Raw genomic sequence first — 22,729 nt, forward strand, 5'->3', positions numbered from 1 at the left:
CCTTGCTGTGAAAGCAGCAATGAAAATGGACAGCATCCCAAAATCCAAAACATTCCATAACTGCAAAATATATTCCCTGGGTCCTTCCAGCCACAGCTCTTTGCATTCTGACCACATCATACCTGCAACATAAAAAAAACCCCATAGCAACCTTTGCCAAACTCTTTTCATTTACACTCTCTGCATTCTCCCAATTTTTCATAAATCCACGTGGTACCAGTGGACGAAAAAGAAAAACAAAAAACACACTTATTTGCAGTGTCATGGCATCACCATATACCTTGAGTAAGGCTATCTTGGTTTCAACAGCGTTGACCAAATGGCAATGAATTTATTGACATGTAGGGATAAAGCTCAGTGTAGAGCCATGACTTCAAAGTGAAATATTATGGCCTAACAACGTAAGAGCATGCCATACTTGACAGAAAAATGTTACATGTGGAAAAATAACTCCTCTTACTTCCTTACCATTTGCATTTATAAAACACTCTGAATCAGAAGGATTAATTTTTATGGAGGAGCACAACTACTGAACTGCACAGATGACAAAATATAAATGGCACCATTATACTATATATACGTCAGCAGAGAAAGAGGAACTTGGCTATGTGTAATGCAGTTTTCTTACTCAAGCTTCTCCTCAGAAATTAATTTACACAGAATTAATAGAGATCACAGCCTCATCATAACCTAAAGACACAGTTGAGCATTTAGACTTTTTGTTACTCCAAAAAAATTTTTAGGAAAAAAATCCAACCAGCCACCTATAAACGCTGAGAACGCTACATTATCATGAGGCTAACTGGCATTTTGCTAGGTAAAGCACCTGACTGATGAGATGCTAGAAGACAGCATTTTCTGCCATACAGAGTTACAAACAGGCTGACAGCTGATCAGGTTTTGCGAGGCAAAAAAACCAAACAAACAACAAAAACCCCATGCTGATTAATGAGAACTGACTCATTAGTCCCTTGACACGAGTAGAAACTGTGATTTCCCCAAATGCCACCTCGGCAGCAATGCCACATAAGCACTGATGTTATACTAGTAACGCTGAGCATCAGAAACTCCTGACTCTCTGGCACGTACGGCAGCAGAGGCTTCCTGATAATATTTAAGTAAAGCACTTCAGTAACGTATGATTTCTGTGGTGTTCTCTTCAGCAAATCCGTGTTCGTCTTCAAAATGCCAGAACGAGCAAACAGTGTGGCAAATCAGCAAACAAAATTTTACCCTGTGCTGCAAGAGGAGGCAGCACAGAGATGCTCTGATGCTCTCACCACCACTGATGCACTGGTATCTGCTCCAAGGGTTTATTCCAACCGCCCAGCAGCTGGAGCAAAGGTGCAGGACCTTTCTCTTAGAATTTCTATCCGCAGTAAAACAGTTGATGTAAAGATGAAGGGGGACTATACCTACCAAGTACCCACACCATGATCAGCATTTCTGTCCAGGTGAACTGGGTGGTCTTCACCCTAAAGATCTGCTTAGGGTAATCCGTGACGGTGACATTCGGTAACGTTGTTATACCTTCAAATCTGTCTGAAGCATTGAACACCAGCAGGCCTAAGAAAATAATGAAGGATGCGGCATGCGCCACAAATTTCATAAAGGGGCTTCGAAGAATTCTTCCAAGCTGCAAAGGCAGAATGAAAGCAGCCGGTCAGTTTTCTCAAAGAAACAACAATCTTTGATCAGGCATTCCAGTAACAAACAGGCACTGAGAGCTCAGGACAATATGAAACCTCATTTTTAAAGGATAACTCTTCCAACTGTGCTCAACTGTGACACTTTACCATTTCAGACAAAAGTCTCCCAAAGGCAGCCTCACGGACTATGTTGCACTGTCGGTGAGTGTTGATGTTATTCCACAAACTCTAGATGGCAATGTTTGAGGTGAAACACTCCAAGGAATTACAAACCTACCGTGACAGTGACCAGAAAGAGTTTGATCTAATGCCCAAAAACACCAACGCAGGGCAGAAGCAGGTCCATGGAACATTCATAAATAAATAAATACATTAATAAATATATAAATAAAATCTCTGAGTAGCAAAATGCTTTCCTTACCAACAAGAACATACTATAGGCTTGTTTATAGCTATAGCTCCTGGAAAAATTATAGACTTGTATTGTCAATTCTGCACACCATGTTCCACCCACAGAAAGTATGTTCAGAGCTGTGTCTACTAAATCACCTGTGTCTACCAAAAATTATGTCTGTTCCATCACAAAGGACTAAAGAGGACAAGATGAGAATTATTAGTATCTTCAGATGAATTCATCTCATTTCATTCATATCTGCACCTGGCAGCAGGACAAAACAGCAACACCAGAGACCGCCCATCTGCACCAGGAGCGAGGTGCACCCCAAGGTGTGACAAGGTAGATGCTGGTCAGCCTTCTCAGCTGCTGCACACCTCTAAGGCTAAAGGTCTCCTGTCTCCTTCGGTACAACAGAATAATATCTTGCTCCACAAATGAGGCCCAACCTTAGTTCGTGTTAATACACAGTTCTCACGTGATCAGCTATCACGCACATCACCAACATTACACAATATTCAAAAATCTCCTGTGAAGAGTTGGGTTACCAGCATCATGAAAAAAAAAAAAAAAGTTCATCTGACTGGGATGCAGCTTTCTGATTTCAAGGGATGGCTTTCCTGAAACTGGGCCATCTACAATGAACTAAGCAAACCAGCTCTAAATGGCATTTACTACCTGTGCAAACCATCTGAGGCTCCCTTCCTGCTCCTGACCTTCAGAAAGCATTTTGGAATTACAGTATCAAACTACTGATCTGATTGTACAGTACTTTTATTTGACATGAGCACTAGGAAACATGTCAGGTATTTCTGGTACTGGGAATTAAAGCTCAAGGACAAAAGTCACTTTTTCCATATTAGACACAAGCTAAAAATGTATTAATATGTTTCGATGCTATCAAGTTGTGAGTGAGGAATATCTTCACTGCAGACATTCAGGGAAAGTGACATTTCAGAGAATAATGAGAGTAACAGTTGGACTATTTTCATAAAGGGTTATATTTCAAGTAAACAAATACTTCATCCAGAGAAGATGCCTTGAAATATGTAGATTAGCAAAGTCATATCCTTTCTGAGGTAAACTAGAAGAGCAAAATATGAGTGAAACTCACATTTCTTCACTGTACACTTGTTAGGGAAATAAAATTGAAATACTACATTCAGCATCTGTGCTGAATTTTGTTTTGCTTAAAAAAAGTTAATGTAACAGAAATCTTCCTTCTTTTGATTGACCAAAGGTCTATCAATACTCTTCACTTACAGACAATTCGCATGCTACAGTCTGTAAGGATTTCAAAGAAACTGCTGTTATTTTCATCGTGAGTTCATCAGGAAAGCTGGAAGCACCCAGATATTTTCATATAATTTTAGAGTTCAATAGTTGACGGTTGCACTCTTTTATTAGTATAGCCTACCACATGGTTGAATACTGCATTTAATTTAATTTCTGCTCTATGGTTCACCTGGTAAACAGACCTCCTGGGGCAGGAATAACAAATATTTTACTTAAAGTTCTGCATCAGTGAAGTCAACAGATGTTCTGCTAATGGTTTATATGGAAACAGCATTAGATCTTAAGATGCCATCAGAGGAGCCCTAATACAGAATCTGAGTGGAGACTTGCAAAAAAAAAAATCCATGTTAATAAGACAAATATACAACCACATAGCAGAGATTGTGAGGTAAGCATGATCCAAGGAATTTTAATAAAACCAAACTCTTGGACAAAGGTTTTTTTTTCCTTTCTTTAAACTTAGCGATTTATTTTCATGCTTCATCACTGTTGTCCCATCTTTACTGTGCAAATATAACAGATAAAATATTTCAGCTCACAACTAGAGATTACAAAAATATCATTAATTAGTTAAAATTTGCAATTGGCAGAATTAGAGGTACAATATTGTATTTTGAATGCTAGAAGTTGAGAAAACAGCTCCCAGAACAGCATGAGGTATGTAATTTATAAAATTCAGTACCCTGCTACATGGTGCAATCCAATAACCAATGGCCAGAAATGGAAGGCCCAATGCCACAACCAGCACAACCAGACACTTGATAGCTATGGTCTGCTCCCGTAATCCTGAGAGATTTTCGTACCAGATAGTCAGTAGCTGTTGCTGACAGTTTGGATGGGCCACAAACTGCAAAGGAAAAGAAAGGAAGAATGTCATAATCTGTAACAAGAGTTACATAACTGCTACATATATAATCATGATCACCCTAAATATCTGGTATTAATTTGGACCTTAAACATGTTTTTTTTCCTCCCTTCCTTTAAAATAAAGGTTAATAAATGAAGAAGAAACTGCTGAGGTGATTTAAAGCAGCATTTTAGGGGCAGAGTTGCACGTATGCATCAGCCACTGCTGACAGAAGCATTTTACACATTATTGGAACAGCTCTGCATACCTGACTGGATCCTGTCAGAGTTGAACCTCAGTCCTAACTTCCAACAATTTCTCAGCAAATCAAACTGATCCGAGGTACAAGCACAATTTCTGCAAAGACTGAAAATTCTAGTCTGACCGTAATCCACCGTTAGCCTTTCCCCTTCCTGCACATGCTCTTCACAGAACTCCTCCAACAACATTGCCATTCAATTCACTTTATCAATTTTAAGTATTTGCTCATTTATTTCTATAGCAAAAGGACTAAAAGGTGTCAAATATAATAGAGAAAACCACAAGAGTCCACGTATACAAATAGCTGAATAAATACAGTCTCTGATAAAATGCCCAGAGGTTGACATAGCCAGGCATTTAAACAAGAATGTCCTGATTGCCAAGCAGTCTAAGCAGACACAGCCAGCGCTCAATTTCAATTCAAATTCAATTCGGGCCACTTATGGAACATTCAACCCAAATACCAAATGTTTATACTTTATTGTACCCAGACATGGACACGTGGAAAGCCCATTTTGAACATATTCTCTTTTAACCTCACACTGTTGCCTGCTGAAGAGTAAAATTTCAATTGACCTTAACTAAGGAGAGCCAAGACATCATCAAGGAATTTGTAACCAACTGCTTTAAAGCAGGGGGGAGGAAGCCAGACAAACATCAAGACAAAGAAATAGAGCATCAAGTGAATTTCTCAAAACCGACTCATGAAGAAACAATCAGACAAGTGGAAAAACAGGCTTAGGATTAATGCTCCACTTCTCCTCAGACAGTTATTACAACACAAACTTGCTTTTGGAGTAAGTCTCTTTCACCTGTACCTTTCACAAATTCTTCCTTAAGTGTCCCAAAATTAAAACAGAGATCAAAATGTTAAGATACTAATCTAACGCCTACTAAGGATCTAGTACTCACTAGAAAAACCTCCAAGTAAAACAATCAATTTTCACCTTTCTGCTATGCAGCAAATACAGGCAAATGCTATTTTCATAGTTTCAGTAGGACTTCAGTATATTCACAGAGAAAGGGAACGATTTCCAAATTAATTAAAGCAAGTTGTTGCCAACAACTGCATTTGTTTAGATATGCTTTGAGTTTTATTTCACTAAAATCACTTCTGGTCGTGTTTGCTGAAGGATGAGTATGTATTGCTCTATTTCCAAAGCACTTGTATTTCTTGAGGACGAGGCAGCGCGGACAGACGAGGCTGTCCAGCCACTCCTTCAGGATCACGTCGTGCCACCAGGAGTGTGCAGCCCGTGCTGGGTGCTGCCACGAACGAAATATAAGCGGTGGGAGGGAAGAATTCTACAGCTTCCTATGATCTTTGCCCATTATATTGATGTTTCTGGTTAAGTCCATTTCTAAAGTGTTATCATATACTCTTCATTACCACTATTACTTTTAGACCATGTCGTGTGAGACTGCCACAGCACAGAAGCACGTGGCACGTGAGCTAAGCACACGAGTAAGTGGCAGAAATCTGGCAATATACTTGTCACGTTGCTCTACAATAACGAGTACATCAGAATGAAGAATGCTAGGCAGTTTCACAAAAAGGATTTGAAAACAATTCTGATAAATCTGATAATCCATGATGGATTAAGAGTGAGATGTGATCTGAGTTGCTTACACTTTATAAAAAAATTACAAAAAACATAGTGTAAGCCTTGAATATCCATTTTAACATCCTTTGTACTCTGTTGAGATCATAATGTACTATATACGCTGTTTGCCAGGTCGTGCCTGTAAAACTCCATTAATGCTCCAAATCCCATTAAAAAGGGCATAAAGTAATACAATAGGGCAGACTTTGTTAAAAAAAAAATCAAATTAAATCATTGGCAATGAAAACAGGGAACCTTAACACTCTCAAGAGGAAGCATCTGAAGCTGTTGCACAAACTTTTAAAAGAGAAGCAATCTTCTTATTTTTAATCTACTTTACTCTAAAACAGAAGTCCCAAAGTATTTTGGTGTGTTATTCACTAATCAGTTAAATCACATATTAATGCAGTTTGCACATATGGCAGAAGGGCTAACAGAAATAAAAACATTTTAAAACTCTCCTAAGACATTAATGTCAACTTCAACTATGTCTGCATTCTTTTTATTACGCTGTCACCTTTTAAGCTTATGCACCATTAATACTGCTAGCCTGGACCACTCGGAGGAAAATAAAAAGAAATAAAAAAAAAAAAAGACTTGTCTGTGTGCTTGCGCATTCTAATGCATGTCCTCAGTCTCTTCTGCTAAAATAAACTCCATTCTCAACTCAGGACATCAAGAGAAGAAGCTTGCGGCAGACTGTCACCAAAGACAGAAAAATAGTTATTTCAAATCACAAAGACATTTGTAAAATGCAGGCTTAAAACTGTAGGGAAGTGGAGAAGAGAAGAAACACCCTTAGCGTTCCCCATTACCAGAGGGAAGGGGAAGAAATAGCAGAAGAGCTTTAAGGGAGTTTGCCCTGGGCAATGCACAAGCCCAGGGGCCCTCTTGCATCTGGTGCGGAGCTCTGTGCTGGTTTATTCCTCCTGGTCTGTCAACATCTCCATCTGACCCTAAGAGAAGACCTCCCTGTGCTAGTATTTCCCCCAGAAAAAGGAAGAATTAGTGAATACAATGCCAATGGTTACAGCAAGTTCTTCTCCGGCACTAAGTCTAAGGGCTCTTGAGAAGATTTTAGCAATTGATTTAACTGTTGGCAACCGCACCACGTGCAACACTTAAAAGCTCTCAGACCAACTCGCGTCATTTCTCCCATCCATAAAAGCTCTGAAATTCATCCTTCTCTCCAGCCTTGTTGAAATACTCGAATTCATTATTTTGTTGGGATTATATGCAGCAAGTGCAACGCGTCTGTGTTTTCTTCCCCACCGTACATCCGCCCCCCACCAGCTTCATCCCCTTCCAGAACGGATTCACATCATATTTCACCAATCACATCTTCTCACAATCTTGCTCCTTCTGCACTTCTCTCGCTCCACTTTCCATACAGGTTCTTACTTTTAATTACATGTTGATCTTAGCACATATACCTAATATTTTAGGATCCAGTCGAAACCCCAGTGAACAAGAAAAATGCACGAGGACAATATCTGCTCATTAAAATATCCTGATGTTAATTTAGCTGCTTTTCCAGACATGATTCACCATAACACTTCAGATGCATTAAGCTTCATGACCACATCCAAGTCATCAGTATGTAAATATTTTTTCTGTATGACTAGGAGTGATTGTAATGTTATGTATTCCTAACATGCTAACACATAAAAGGGACAGATCCTTCCCGACTCTGATACTCAAACACACAGAGAAAATTTTTCATACTCTTTCTTATCTCTTGATTTTAAACTTCAGTGTTTGAAAACTAAATCCTCTGACTTTACTCAAACTCTTTATTGATTTCACTTGGAAATTCCATTCTGATTTTTATCTCAGCAAGAACTGTAGAACTTGGCACGGTGTCAGCAACTTCTCTGGACTTTTGCTGGCAATTTAAAGACAGAGTTAAGATTCAATACTAAAAGCACTAGTGCAGCAGCAACTCAGCATGCAGAGAAAGACTACACCTTCTAACTAGTTTTTCTTGGTTTTTTTTGTGTGTGTTTTTTTTTTTTAAATTCCCTTAGTCTTTCACTACTGGGGTTGCAGTTTCAGTCTGAAACTCAGCTTCAAAATCACATTCTGTTTAAACGGAATACAGCTCATTAACCATTGCACAGACCGGCAGTTCTGTTTGTCTGTACTGTTTGCCACGGTGGACTGACCTTAATGTAGCTGACCCAGAAGCACATCTAGAAATATTGAAAGCAAAGTAATATAAGCCACATCTTTGTCTTCTTCCTACAGTTACAGGGTTGAAAGTATCCCGTGTGGAGTTCCCACATCTGAATCCATTCGAAAGTCAGAATATCACTAGTATCCGCCACTTCTATCAGTTGTATTCCTGGCCCCAGCCAATGTCAGCAGCAAAGGGCCACCATGGCAGAGACATAGTCTGGCTCAATCCTTACATAAAGAATTCGTGTAATTTAGATAAAATAACAATTCTATGTACTTTGATCCTTTCCCAGTTCCATTCTTTTTAATTAATTTAATACTCGTATATATTTACCTTGAATTTTGGTAATTAATACGCATTTATTTACTGTAGACCAGTTCTACGCTGAAAATAACGATCTGCCGTTTGGGATCCGCATTTACAACTTTTATTAACCACGATAAACACCAACATCTCCCAGTTGTTCTGCCAGGTTGCTTACAATTCAATTTAAATGGCAGATTGGCTCCGCAGGTGGCCACAGAACAGAGTGTTATTTATTCTGAAGGACAGAAGACTTCTTGCAGAGATGATGAAACCATAATGGCTGCTAAGATTGGAAGTGAAGCTGTCCACATAAATAGGCAGCCGTAAATAATACATAGGCATGGCTGTATTCCTTGAGTCCTCTCACAGCAGGACACAATATTAACTATTTTGTGTGCTAGGGTAGCAGGATTTTGACAAGAACAACATAGCTGTATACAGCAAACTGCTACAAAAAATGGATGTGCATATTGTCCTGTGTGCAATACACAGCTCTGTTTTTCAGCACGGAACATTCATTCACAAAATAACTGTTATAAATGTCTTGGAGAGAGGCATCAACTGAAAACACATCACACTTTACAAATAAAAAAAATACAGGTGCAAAGACGGAGAACTGAAATGAACTGATTAACTAGCCACAAATATATTCCATACTTGTCCAGGATTGAATTTTAAAATATTTTTCAAGGAACACACAGAGTAAATCATGTAGAATTTCTCATTACAACCCATACGTTTGCAGATCAGCTCTTTGATTTACCTTCATACTTAAAAATAAATTAAAAATTAATACACTTAATGGCACCTTAGATGTTGTCTTTTCCTTTTTCAAAGTAGTCACAGAAAGACCCTTCTCTTTTTTTCAAAAAAAAAGAGATTTAGTGTTGTTAGGAACACTAGTACAAAGCTGCAAGACTGACTTCATGGAATTTACTCAACTGATTAAATAACTTCAGGTAGGAAGCAAAAGTAATAAAAATAAATAATGCCAAACCAATTATTTTCATTGGTTGAAAACACTACTTTCACTAATACAGCCTTCTTTTCATATTAGATATTATTAGGCAGACTGTCAGGAAGATACACCCTTACTTTTGCTGAGTAATAATCCAGCTTCACTGAAATCTCTTCTTTTGGCTAAATCAGGAAAAAGATCTGACCAACTGTCTATAGCCTTGCTAGCACAGCTGATGTATGCCATTAAACTCTCCTGCCAATTCCTGACTGCGGAAAGGAGATTAAACTAAACTCCCTCATTACAGACATCCCTCTTCTGCCTTGTGAGAATCTTGATGACACACATTGTGTCTCAGTAACACATCTGACAGCAGTTTCATAACGTGGGTGGAATAGTGAGACGACACCATGTTCCTGTGACACCGTCCGACAGCACTGGCTATGAGGAGTTACCTTTTTGACTTCATACTTAATGGCCAGCTTCACCCGGCTCAGTGATGCTCTGTGCCTCTGCGCCTCCACTGGCTCAGAGTTTAAATCCCCGTTCAGGATGGCCTCCACTTCCTCCGAGTCTCGGCAGAGATCAAGAACACCAACCACAAAATCCTTGCACTGCATAGACAGCTTGCGATAGTCGTTCTGAAACGGAAGAGTTAGAGAAAATGGCCCATGACAAACACAACTTCAGAGTCAATGGCAAGGAAAAAAGAACCTGTACAAGTTACTAAAAATTAATCTTGTTTGACTTTCACATGCTATGTCAAGTTAGGAGCATATCAGAAATTACAGAATTTTCATATAGTGGTATCATTTCTTCTCTGACACAAGGTAGCCAGCTGAACAGAAGATGATGACAGTTGTTTAACAGAGCATGTGAACATTACATATAAGTATGATGAAAATAATCCAGATGGACAGCAAGGGGAAGTTGAATGGACAAGTAAGAACTACATGAACAAATTAGGACCAGAACTCCTGAGATACTAACCTCACCCTTGCAAAAAATTCACAGGCAGTTAATGAAATAATGAATATACAGTTGCCTTCCAGGCTACAAATATATTTCCGTTGTTTCTACACTGCTAAAATGTCTGCTTATTCTTTATTCTCATGTACTCCGCGTTCCTCCCTTTTTTTCCATCCTCTTTCCCACTTGCAACTGCTTCACCCCCAATAATGTTACAAAGTGCATAGAATAACTGCGGTATGAACTTGGACTCCAAACACCCCAAGAACACCCCAAAACACCAGCTTTTCCTAAGGATATGTAGCTCAAAGACACTGGGGTCCTGAATCATCCTCTACAAGATGACCTTCCCAGTGACAACACAGCTAAACTCCAGAGACATATTTCTGAAAACCTCAACCCTTAAGAGCTCTATCCACCTTTCCTCCTTCACTTCCTTGTCTGTATCTGTCACAAACCACTCCTCTTCCCCAAAATTACTTATTTAATCACCCTTTTGTTTGCTCTCGCTCCACCAGCTTTCCTTTCCATTACTGCTGGAGTCAACAGTTCTGCCTTCTGAAAACATACAAAGCAAACATTTGGTTTCTGAGTTATTAAAAACAACACCCCCTCCTCCTATCCAGATTCCTTTCAGAGTCTAATCTTTCAATAAACTATTTCTTCTCTTCCTCCTCACTACTTCCATTTTCCATAATACCACTGGCCATTTCCAGACCTGTAGTGCACTGACTGTAGATGTGAATTCTTACTGTGCCATGCAGAAAAACCAGCTACTTTGGGCTGATCCTTACTCTTTCTGTCTTTCCTCAGCCTCCTTCAAGCCTCCAACGCTTTAGGACCATGCTATGAGTTACGCCTGTGTGCTGTAACCCTTCCTGTGCAGCTATTTAACTTCTGCATCTAGGGTGCAGGTCCTGCTTTTCGCTGTGTTCGCACCTTACGTCCAGCACGCTGCTATGGAGTTTCACTCTCTTCATCCTTCCTCCTTTCACTGCCTTCCTATAAGCAAGGTCATATCTATCTTTTCAGTGCCACCTTTAAACTCATCAGCTGCTCCTTTATGTCAACACAGCAAAGATTTCAATCTATCTGATCTCCTCTCTTTACTGAGAAAACATTTGTGGCTCCATTTCAAAATTGTAATTTTTTTTTCCCTGGACTACGCCATGAAAAGACCCATCTAAGTCCTCTGCCTCCCCATTTTTGTGTTTACTATTAATCTTCAGACTTTGCTTTTTTTATGCAGGTATGTTTTTTTCTTTGTGGTTCCTGCCTTCTCAAAAATGCTTCCTTACTGCTTGAGCCCCCATAATTTTCTCAATCTCTTTTTTTCCTGAAACACTCACTTTTCCTCTCTTGCCTAAGTAATTTTTACCAATTTGTACTGCCAGTTTTGTTAAATTTTCGGCTTGGCATCTTTAAAATGGTATGGAGAAACTAACTTGATCTCAGTTTCAAATTATTTTGGGAAGCGGGTGAAAGAGCAGCATAGCATATTTGCAAGAATCAGCTATCAATCCTACATATCAGACTCTGATATGCATCAAAATGAAACACTATTGGAGACAAACAAACACTACTAGGAACTGTATTATCTCAGATACAGACTTGAAAACAGCTGCTCCTAATCAGACCTAAACAGGATTCAGTTACTTCCTTTGGTCATAGACAACAAATTAATTCAGTTGTCAGTGAACCAATAGGATGTCGGGTTATTTTAGATTTGGTTTTGGTAACCAAGGGGAACAGTACAGAAGACCCAATTATAAAAATACTGGGATGTGTGATTAAATTCAGTGAAAAGATAATCAAGCATGTGTATGACTAAGATTTAGGATTTTCTAAGAGACTAATAAGTCTTCTAATAAAGCTAGTCAGGGGAACGAAATGCACTTAGACACACGGAGGTCCAAACACAGAGAAGGCTTTTAAGTAAAAGATGTGGAAATGATTAGATATCAGACTCTAAAAGCTAAAAATCTTGCACCGGAAGACTCCACAACAGTGGTTAGAATAGCAATCTTAAAGACAAAGGGGAACACAGTCTTTCTTGACAGTCTAGTAAAGACATAAGGCTTCATCGCATAGGCCACGAAGTATAAGAATAAACTGCCAGAAGTCAGGCTTGTAAATGATATTAAGCAAAGCACAAAGAGCTAGGAATGTAAAAAGAAAACACAAATTTTCTTCAGTGAAGACAAAATAGAGACTAAAGACAACTCCAGTAAAGCAAAAAATCAATACCATACCTTCAGTTTACACTTCATTATGTTCTTAACACTGTTTATATTAGTTTCACAACAGAGTTATGTACCTGTGAGAACTTGAACACTGTCCCTTAAATTTTCAATTTCAAGCAAGAGTTGCTTCCACATTTCACTACAGCTAAGGAAAGGCATTTACTAAGAGGGCTGAGCAAAAACCACAGTCATCATCAGATACAGCATAAAATTAATTCAACAGGAATATGACCAGTACAAAATATTTCTTTAACATCATAATGCAGCTGTAAATCCACTACTTGCAGTGCATGAGAGGATAACACCAGCTGAAACTTCAGTAATAGTACTAGAAAACTAAAAAGGAAACTACATTCTTTCTCACCTGACTTTGCAGGCACTTTTAACTTTACCAAAAAAGAAAAAAAAAAAATCAAGAGAAGCCTTTGTTTTACAATTATTTCTATACTATGCTCAAAGCTGACATCTCATTAAGGTTTGCTAAAGTTAGTTGAGACTGTTTGTTATTATTGGCAGTGATTTATGACATATCACAAACCAAATTTTGCCTTTGCATGAATCAATAGGGGCACAAAGTGTCTTCACTTAAAGCCTTTTCTAATTCCTTTGCCAACTGTGAAGAAAAAGGAGAAATAGTGGACTTGTAATAGTTAGGAAATAACAATAGTTACTCTTGGTGAAGGTGCACAATATTTTTTTACTACTTAACTATTGTCTTTTACCTTAAAAAAAAAAAAGAAAAATGTTACCAGGTTCCAAAATACAAGTCAGAAAAATCTGTTTGCTTGTGTTCCAGCTATAATCAAGACTCTCTCACTCCCGAGTACACAAGTATAGCCTAGCATCAGGTTCATCAAATCTAAACACTCAGGTTTCTGCTATAGCAACACACACGGTTACAACAAAAGATCAATTAACATAATTTTCTCAATTAGTACAAACTAAGCAAGAAGAACACATTTTCACAGACAGTTACAGTTGTGAAATACTGCCTACAAATGGTGTCAAGTCACCTCGCTTTGGCAAAAGGCAGACAAATTGCAGTTGCAGTAGTATCGCATGAATAATGATGTTTCAAAAGTCAACAGATTGCTTCACTTCACAGTTCTCTCGTCAATGAAGCCTCAACCCTACAATCACAGCGCCGACCTCCTGACTGATCCTGCCAGGGGGTGCAAAGCTGGCACCCTCACAGCCGCACGGCATTAACCAGCATCCCAAAAACTACACCTGTGCACTCTGCAGATAGCCCTGCTGAGTCCTAAGGGACAGATTGCTTTGCATGGACTATTTCCCTACTACACAGGAATCACCCACTTTTCTACAGAGAAACTAAGTGCTACTTGTTTCTTGATAGGCAGATAGATTACTTGCATATAGAAGGTATACTTATAAACATGACATCTTGATTCTGGCAATATTTTGTCAAACGGAAGGATTAAATCCAAATGTTTTTAGGAGAACAGAAAACCAATATGTGCGTTTTTAATATCTGACTCAGGCAGTAAATCTTCCCCTAGGAAAGTTTATCAGATTTCCCTCTCCAGGTCTTCACTTATGTTATTATATACTTATTGCCAGAATCAAGATGTCATGTTTATATTTTGTCAAACGGAAGGATTAAATCCAAATGTTTTTAGGAGAACAGAAAACCAATATGTGCGTTTTTAATATCTGACTCAGGCAGTAAATCTTACCCTAGGAAAATTTATCAGATTTCCCTCTCCAGGTCTTCACTTATGTTATTAGCAACTCCAATTTATCTCAGTCTATTTGATTGCTTTACAGAATTAAATAGACAAACATTACCCACATTGTAATCATGGGACTCAATTCTCAAATAATCTTCTAACTCTAGGGTGTTGTGTGAATAGCAAACCCCAAAATGCGTGGTTATTTACACAGTCTGCATACTCTTGGAAGATAAAAAAGAAGCCACCAGATCACTCATCTCTTCCCTGTCCCAAACAAGGCTCCAGAACTCCAAGTGAAGTGTTCGGGTTTGAAAAGCCCTCCTACATACCTTGCAACTTGCCAGTTTGTTAAGGTCAAGCTGCTCTTCAGGGGAACATCAGAGTAAAGCACCAACAGACCCTGCTTATACCGTGGGGTTCTTTGCCTGTTCTCCATCAGAATACGGGAACTCTCCTTCCCTGATCAACAAAGTGCTTCTTCAGTTATTTTTACAGCTTAACTCAGCTGATTATACTAGCTGTAAGATCCTGAATGATCTGTCACTCCAAGTATTTAATAGTTACACAGACATTTTTGTAAGATGAAAAATACCAGCCTGTACTCTGCATTTCATTGATAGCGTAGCTGACACTGCACATAATGGACAACTGTTGATGGCTGGAATTGCAGTGCTGTCTCAAGAGCAGTTTTGGAGGAACCTGGCACACACCACCAGCTGGATCTCAGCCTGCTCAATTCTGCATACTCAGTTCTCGCTCATAGTATTAAAAACTACCTTGTGAGTTCATCTAGAATTTTTATCAAGAACACGTCAATCCCTGCACAAATAATGAAACACGTGAACAAAATAAATCATAAATTTATACTGAGTAATCACATGCAGTCAAACAAAGTGTATATATTAGGAGAGCAGCGTTTGTCTGAGTATCACAGTTTGTGACTATAAACAACCGCATAACTAGTTCACACACATTATACACAATCATAGATTTATGTTGAGTATTACATATTAAATGGCCATTTTGAGATCACGCACATAGTCAGCTTGCATATGTTACAGTAGGAACTGTATACGCAAATCTAGCACATAATTGCACTAATGATTACGGACCTGGGTCCCATCCTTTAAAAAGTTGGACCTAAACGTAGATCAAGCTTGAACACTCTTTGTTAGTTCAGCTGAGATAACACTATGTAAATTTACTTGGAACAGATACAGATTCCACTTTTAAATGCACGTCCACATCTTCCGTCGGTTTCAGTAGGAGCTTTTAACAAAACTGGGAACTGGGATTTATCCTCTGTAAAGTAGGACTATGATATTTCTGATCCTTGCTACGACAGACCAAATTCCAACTTGATATCAACTAGCACAATTTCCTCTGTGAGCTGCTTACACAGGACAGTATTTAGCTGAACGCTGGTGTACAGACACTAGCATGTGGCTCTTGAGCTACCTTGTCCTGTTGGGTTTTTTTCTGTGGTGACTCCAAAGAAAAGTTCCATCAGCTGTCCTGACTACTAGAAATTCTCCCATCACTGTGCAGTAACAGTTTATAAGTTCTCAAGGATGAGGGTAAATATCAATTAACTTTAGTAACCCACAGCAGTCACAGTGGCCAAGGTCTTCTAGAAACAGAAGAAAAAAACATAAAAATTGGGAATATTTGTACTGCAAAGTAGTTTGTTGTTTTACTGGGATTGTAAAACATGATTCTCCAGTGGTAATCAACACTTCTTTAGATTAAGACAAGATACAGTTCCAGACTGAGCTTCCCTAGCCAGTCTACCAGGTACACCTCGGGGATCTTCAACCACTCAAAGACAGATGCTAGGAGAACACCAATGCATAACCTTTTCTAGCTTAACAGGTTTTGTTCTTTTCAAAAGAAAGGAACCGAAACAACAGATACGATGCACTTTGAAAACAGTCTCTGACCAGGCACACAGATTATAAAAGCTTTTATGAATATCAAAATTGGTGAAGAAGCCCAGAGTGAAGCAGAATCCTGGTTTTGCACCTTAGAAACAGAACTTCTTCAACAATGCTCCTTTTTCTTGAATTATCTCTATTATATCTAAAACCCTAAAATCCTCAGAAGAGAGAATCTTATCAGCTGCCTTAAGAGATCAACTTTTGGTGCCATAGCAGTAAGCATGGAAGAGTGATGGACTGGTAGCAGCTCTGACTCAGAAAAAAAATGAAATTTCTGACATCATCTGAAATCCTGCTGTCAACCCCTTGAATGAGAACTAGGATCACGGAGGAAGGTAAACGAAATATCGTAGTTCCCAGCCTAGCCACAGGTGACATGCTGCTATAATGGTCACTAAAACGACGTCTTGCTTCTTTGATAGCCTGGCACTTGTCACATCTGCAGTTCCCTTAGCTGGCTTCCAGACCTAAAGAAGAGTCTCCAGCATGGCCAGACAAGTCAGCCACGTTTTGCCAGGATCAGAAAAAGCAATAAAGAACCTGAAGGGAAGAAGAGAGGGAGAGAGGGGAAAAAAACAAACTAAAACACCACACAAAATCAGGAGGCAAGCGCTGAGAAGAGGGATGAGAAAAAAGGAAATCCAAAGATGGAAGTGACTAGAAGAAAACAGGGCAAGAAGACGAATGGATGAAAAGAACAAAAATGAGTGACAGTGTCAATAAGAAACTGCAATAAAACAGACAAAGAAGAGCAAAATAAGCAACAGGAGCTTGGAACCAGGATTTCACAAAGGATTAGGAAGTATAGAAGCCTGAGGACAAAGGAAGTAGAGTGAAATGGTCTTCAAAGCTCCCGTTTCCTCATCTATTTTTACTCTATTTCTTTACTTATTTTTGTCTATGTGTGTTGCATCTTCCAGGAAAAACAAAAGTTCACTGGTTTCTTTGAATATCCTTTCCTTATTTCTCAAGAGAAAACTAAAATATTAAAACCCAGTGTAACTATTAAGGGGTTTTTTTTAACATTCATAGGAAACTGACTGTCATGAATGAATGTCCTAAGCCAGCTTCCCACATTTGTAATATACTTGCATGAACTCTGGTTTCCCCATCAGCACTAGAACTTATTAGTGTAAAGGGTAAGCGTTAGAGACAGACTGGACGTTGCACACACAAAAAATAAGCATTTACTTGGAAGCTTTGCCCTCAGGCATTTCTAAACAGGTTCACCCTATATTCTTTCTCTGTGGAAAAAAACACCTACAAAAGTGTTCTCTGTATAAGTGGTCCACATCCAGGCAGTGTTTGTCACTGCAAGCATGCACAAGAAATTCTATGGGCCTTGATGTACCACAGATACTAAAAATAAATCTTAACTAAAAAACCTTTGAAACAGATTTGTCTTTTTTTTTTTGTGGGAGATGAACTATTTTGTCCATTTTTCTTTACCGCAAAACAATTCTGCTCAGTGTTGAGCTATAGCTTGAATCTGATTGGAATACTCAAGCATTTCCAGTGCTGATCCTAACAGCAAGCGCATCAGTCATTTTGCCTCATAGCAAGAGACAACGTAGGATCAGAAACCTTCACCTTCGGAGTGTGACAAAGTCCACAGTTATTAGCAAAACACATTCAGATGACATACCTATAGAAAAGAAAGCACGGAATAGAGAGTTAGGAATTGGACTTAGATCAGATGTGTCAAGCTCTGACAACGGGCTTCTGTAAGACACACAAGTGCTGCTTGCTCTCTCCTTGATCTGCCTTTACAGCTCTCAGCGTGGCCTCTCGTCCTACAGCCCTGCCACGAGCAGCCCCAAGAGACCTGCCCACAGCCCCACTGGAAAAGAGTCTTCTTACCAGCCTTGCAATTACAGAACTTCGAGGACTTTGTTTAATGGTGATGCTAAAAAATTCCTTGCCTCTTCTTCCTCCTCCCTCCCTCCCTCTTCCATTACCCTTTCTCCCCGGGAAGAGCAGCCCATCAGTGACACCAGAGGAAAACAAGCAACACACCTACCAGCCTTGGTAGAAAGAGAAAGAACGTGTAAGAATCAGAAGGAAAGAGACAGATGTAAGGTCAATGAAGAGAATAATTATTTCACTGAAATGTTTTGATGTTGATGAGAAGTTGGAATTTCCAAGCCAGCAAGAAGCCAGGAATAGTATCTACTGTAGGTCCCAAAGAAGAATTATCTTATACACTTGGCAAGGTTAGCAGCTGTTTAAGTGCTACCCAACAAAATTGAAATCTGTGAAAAAAATGGATTTCTTGAGTTCCTAGGCATCCTAAAATAACCAAAAGCTAAACAGATAAGAAAAGGAAAAAGAAAGAAGTGAAAACTAGAATATTTTCTTCTTTGATAATTTAACATTTTAGAAACTGAACTACTTGCTTAAACTTCTGGTTTGAAAGTACAAGTCCAAGTAAAAAAAACCAAACCAACAAACACTGCTTTTTCTCTTCCAAAATTTCAAGCTTTTTTTTTTTTTTCTGGTGAAATTTATGTTCTTGGTATGAGTACCTACAATACAAGAGCTTCCCACAGATTTATATTTATACTAAATTTTTTTATTTGGTTCTAATTATCCACATCCTCCCCTTACAAAAACATAATACAGCTTGCCTTAATTTAGCTTTTGGTGGCAGAGGCTGTATTTTGACTTGCTAGGGAGCCGTGTAACAATGTCCCTAAGCCCACCCATGTTTCTGAACACAGGTATAATTACAAAATTTATATGCAGCATCACACAAAGTTGAGTTTCTGAGGTGCCAACCCAAAAGACAAGGTCTCTCTAAGAAACTACAGGAGAAAAAAGCAGAAGAGAAGAAAGAAGAAGGTTTGCATCCAGAACCACCTTAACGCTACTCAGAAAACCTGTCAAGCTTCATCTGGGGCACACGGTTCTGGAGACCCTGTGGCTCTCAGGTTGTTGCCCTAATTGAAAAGCAATCAATGGTAAACAGGACTGAATTATACATATTGAAGATATAACCCTCTGTAACAGACTCTAAATGAGGCACATAACTGTAATTCATTATGTGAAGCACACAAGCCAACAGGCTCTGTGCATATGATAAAATACTCTAATTCTTCAGTTATGTCCACAAAGAGCTTTTCCAGTTCAGTACTTTAACATCAGAAGGAAAAAAAAATCTGACATTTTTCCTATACTCCCAAATAAATACATTCAGGAAGTACTCAACCAATTTGCCAAATTACACAATACACAGCATGGTATGAGTGGGTTCCTTGAGTAAACAAAGGAAAATAAAGGTTTAAGCTGACTTTCATGCTTTATTAGGGCACAGTATAATACACAAATCCTTCTCAAAACTGAATCATTATTTTTCAACTATATTTTAACTGACTCAGCTATATCTCGAGCTATTCTTTTCTAGGAGTCTAAAACTGGATCTTCCTCTTCTGGTAAAGTTCATTGGATTAATTTCTGCCTATATTTCCCCAAGCTGTTGTATATTTCTTCTGAGTGCTTCCCAGGGTTTAGCAATGTTTGCTGTTGTTTGAAAAGGTTAATGCATCTTTTGCCTCTTTCGGATCTGTGTGATTCTGTGTATATTAAACAATACTGACCCTGCAGAATCCCATTAAATTTTTTGTTAAAACCAGATACTTCACCGTTAATATCACTACTCCCTGAGAACAACCTGTCATTCCTCAAGCCAAGTGTTTTTTCATTATGCGCAGTTGACTGGAGGTCTGATTTTGTTGTGGGGTTTGGTTGGGGGAGAAAGGGGTGAGCAAACTCTTACTGTACTTTAAAAAGCACCAGGCAACAGTTAACAAAGTCATTAATTGTCTGATAGAGAATTTAAAATGTATAGAAGTGCACTGACGTACTCAACCAGACACAGCTAACAAACAGATAATAGGAGTTATATCTGTCATCAGTCTAACAGCTGGTTTTAAACAAGTGACATTTCTAAAAGGTGCATCAAAAAAATACCCCGTTCTGTAGTCTAAACAATTTGGAAATGTCATTCAAAATTAGTACAAATTATAAAGAGGGATAAGGTCAATGCTGTAGTATGCTCAAGAAAAGCATAACATAGCTGTTTTCTGCACTTACACACTCAGCTTTTGTAATTAAAAGCTATCCTCATCTACTAGAGCAAACAAAGTCGTTTTCCATCTGTCACAAGGTTATCAGAATAAATACTGTCCCTTTTAACAATTTTCTCTTGCACAAATAGGTGCAAAAGCAATTTCATTTCATTAAAAATTCTTTTTTAAAGGCTTATGTATTGAAAATTCAAAATCAAGAGCATAAATGACAATAAATATTATGAAAGCATTAGCAATTGAAAGCATAAACTACACAAGAAATAATTTCAAGCATCTATAGACATCACGAAATAGGAGAAACTCAAAAAACAGTAACAGAAAAAAACACCAAAACATCCTTACCTTGAATTCTTTTTCAATATTGGCCAATTTGGCAAGTTCATTGCTGAGTTCTAGAGCAGTGAGTACTGGATCTTCACTGGAGAGGGACAGATAAGCCGGACTAGCCAGTCCTTTGTATGCGTTTATTCTTGACCTAGAGTGACTGAAAGAATCATGCTTTTGCTTCTCTGTACAGTCATTACATTTGCAGAAATAATCATGAGGTCTTTCTATCCTCGCTCCTTTCATCAATAGCATGTGCACAACTTCGTATTTTTGGCAGTGTGCAGCTAAAATGATGGGAGTGATATCTGGAGAAAAGCGGGTACCGTCTTCATCATAAGAGTAAAAATCGTCATCCTGGAGCTCCTGCTCACAAGGGCTCAGAGTCAGTCGCTTATTTACCGAAAACCCAGGATGATTCAAAATTGCTTCCACTATCCTAATGTAGCCCTTGCTGATTGCGAGCAGCAGGGCATCTCCAATCCGTGCCAAGTTCTCTTTTTTTAACAGAAGTTCTGTCACTTCCAAATGTTCATTCCCTACAGCAAGCTGCAAGGCGTTTTGGCCCATGTAGTCAACACAGTTGACATTCAGTGTTTTCGACTCTTCCAGCATTTTGCGCACGACAGGTATGTTCCCATACTCTGCTGCATCTAGAAAGCGCTCTTCCTCAGCCGTCAGGCTGGTGCCCCTGTTGTTGAACATGAATGCTGGGCCTCGAACGGCCTGTCGCCTTCCCTTTTCCCTCATCATAGTCATACGTCTCAGAGACGGACTTTCTTCAACGTACCTAAAGAGAGAAAAAAAAGCTAACAGAATTGCTCGCTTGCTTATTTGTAGCTTCCACTTCTATGTCTACAAAAATGACGACTTACTTCATCCCATGTCATTTGCCCATCTATCAGCAAGAATTATCCTTTATATAATTTCTGCCTTCAGGCTGACTTGTCCGCCACCTGAAGGCGCTTGCAGGTTCAATGCCACAGGCCATTGTTTTGTTAGCACGGTCAAAATTATTTTTTTTCACATTATATAAGACATGTCTTCAGAAGTCACTCCCAACTTACCGGGCTAAATATATAAACTGAAAATACATCCACTGTACTGCTACAAGCAGTAATTAATACTATCCAGCACAGGCATTCAAGCTCATGGTCTAAGGAAGGCATTATTTACACTTAGTGGATGATAGTTCACATAAGAGAGGTGAAAACAAGTTTTCCTCCTGCTCTCTTGCCAAGCAATCCACAATGAAGCCTGATGGCATGCCTTCCAGTGTTACTACTAGAAATGTTAACCAGATCTAAAAGCTTCTACTCATATATGTGTGTGTGCATATATATTTACAAGCCCTCATGCACTCTTGTAATGCAATCAAGAAAAATGAGAAAGTCCATGAGCTACTGAGTGAAAAAGAAAATTGGAATGGCAAGCTGTACTGGAGATCTGGGTGTACGAAAGCTCAGTTGTTTAAGTAAAGGCAACTGAGAATCAGTGAGGCTGTGACCTCCCCTCAACATCTGGTTAAAAAGCAGAAAGAAAGAGAAAAGAGAGATTGAGGAGCAGACGCTAGCTAGCTGGAGAAGACAACAGGAAAGAAATGCCTGGTGGGGTCTGAAACAACAGAAGAGATGGGATCAGGGTAAAGTGCTCACATCTGGGGGAAGAACAGAAGCATTTATGCCTCCCAGAGCAGCGGCCAAAGGCCTGAAAAGGTACTTGGGATACCATAACCTTCCTCCACTACCATCAGCAAATAAATATGAAATTCATCAGCAATCTCCCTTTCCTTTCTAGTCCAGCTTAATATTGAGAAAAGACAGCCTTCAGCTGCTATCAGCTAATCCATTAGCTCAAGCATAGAGATCACTTCAGCTGATTTCATGGGCACAGGGACACCGGTGCAGCTGATAAACAATATATGAGCTAATGGAGGGTATGCTCTGAATACATATAACACTATGTATATGCTAAAGAGGC

General features: G+C 39.0%; 1 protein-coding gene across 1 annotated transcript in view; it reads right to left on the reverse strand.

The window, feature by feature from the left end:
• Positions 1–21,535, reverse strand: part of LOC104274658 (short transient receptor potential channel 3-like) — a 31,430-nt gene extending 9,895 nt beyond the window's left edge. The window contains 5 exon segments of the mRNA XM_009870352.1: positions 1–122; positions 1,420–1,636; positions 4,022–4,186; positions 9,950–10,135; positions 20,768–21,535. The exon segment at positions 1–122 is cut by the window's left edge and continues 15 nt beyond it. Of these exon segments, the coding sequence (XP_009868654.1) occupies positions 1–122; positions 1,420–1,636; positions 4,022–4,186; positions 9,950–10,135; positions 20,768–21,508 (1,431 nt within the window). The 5' untranslated portion in view covers positions 21,509–21,535.
• Between the last annotated feature and the right edge of the window lie 1,194 nt (positions 21,536–22,729).

Source organism: Apaloderma vittatum, unplaced genomic scaffold (genome assembly GCF_000703405.1).
Source record: "Apaloderma vittatum isolate BGI_N311 unplaced genomic scaffold, ASM70340v1 scaffold8695, whole genome shotgun sequence".
Lineage (NCBI taxonomy): Eukaryota > Metazoa > Chordata > Aves > Trogoniformes > Trogonidae > Apaloderma > Apaloderma vittatum.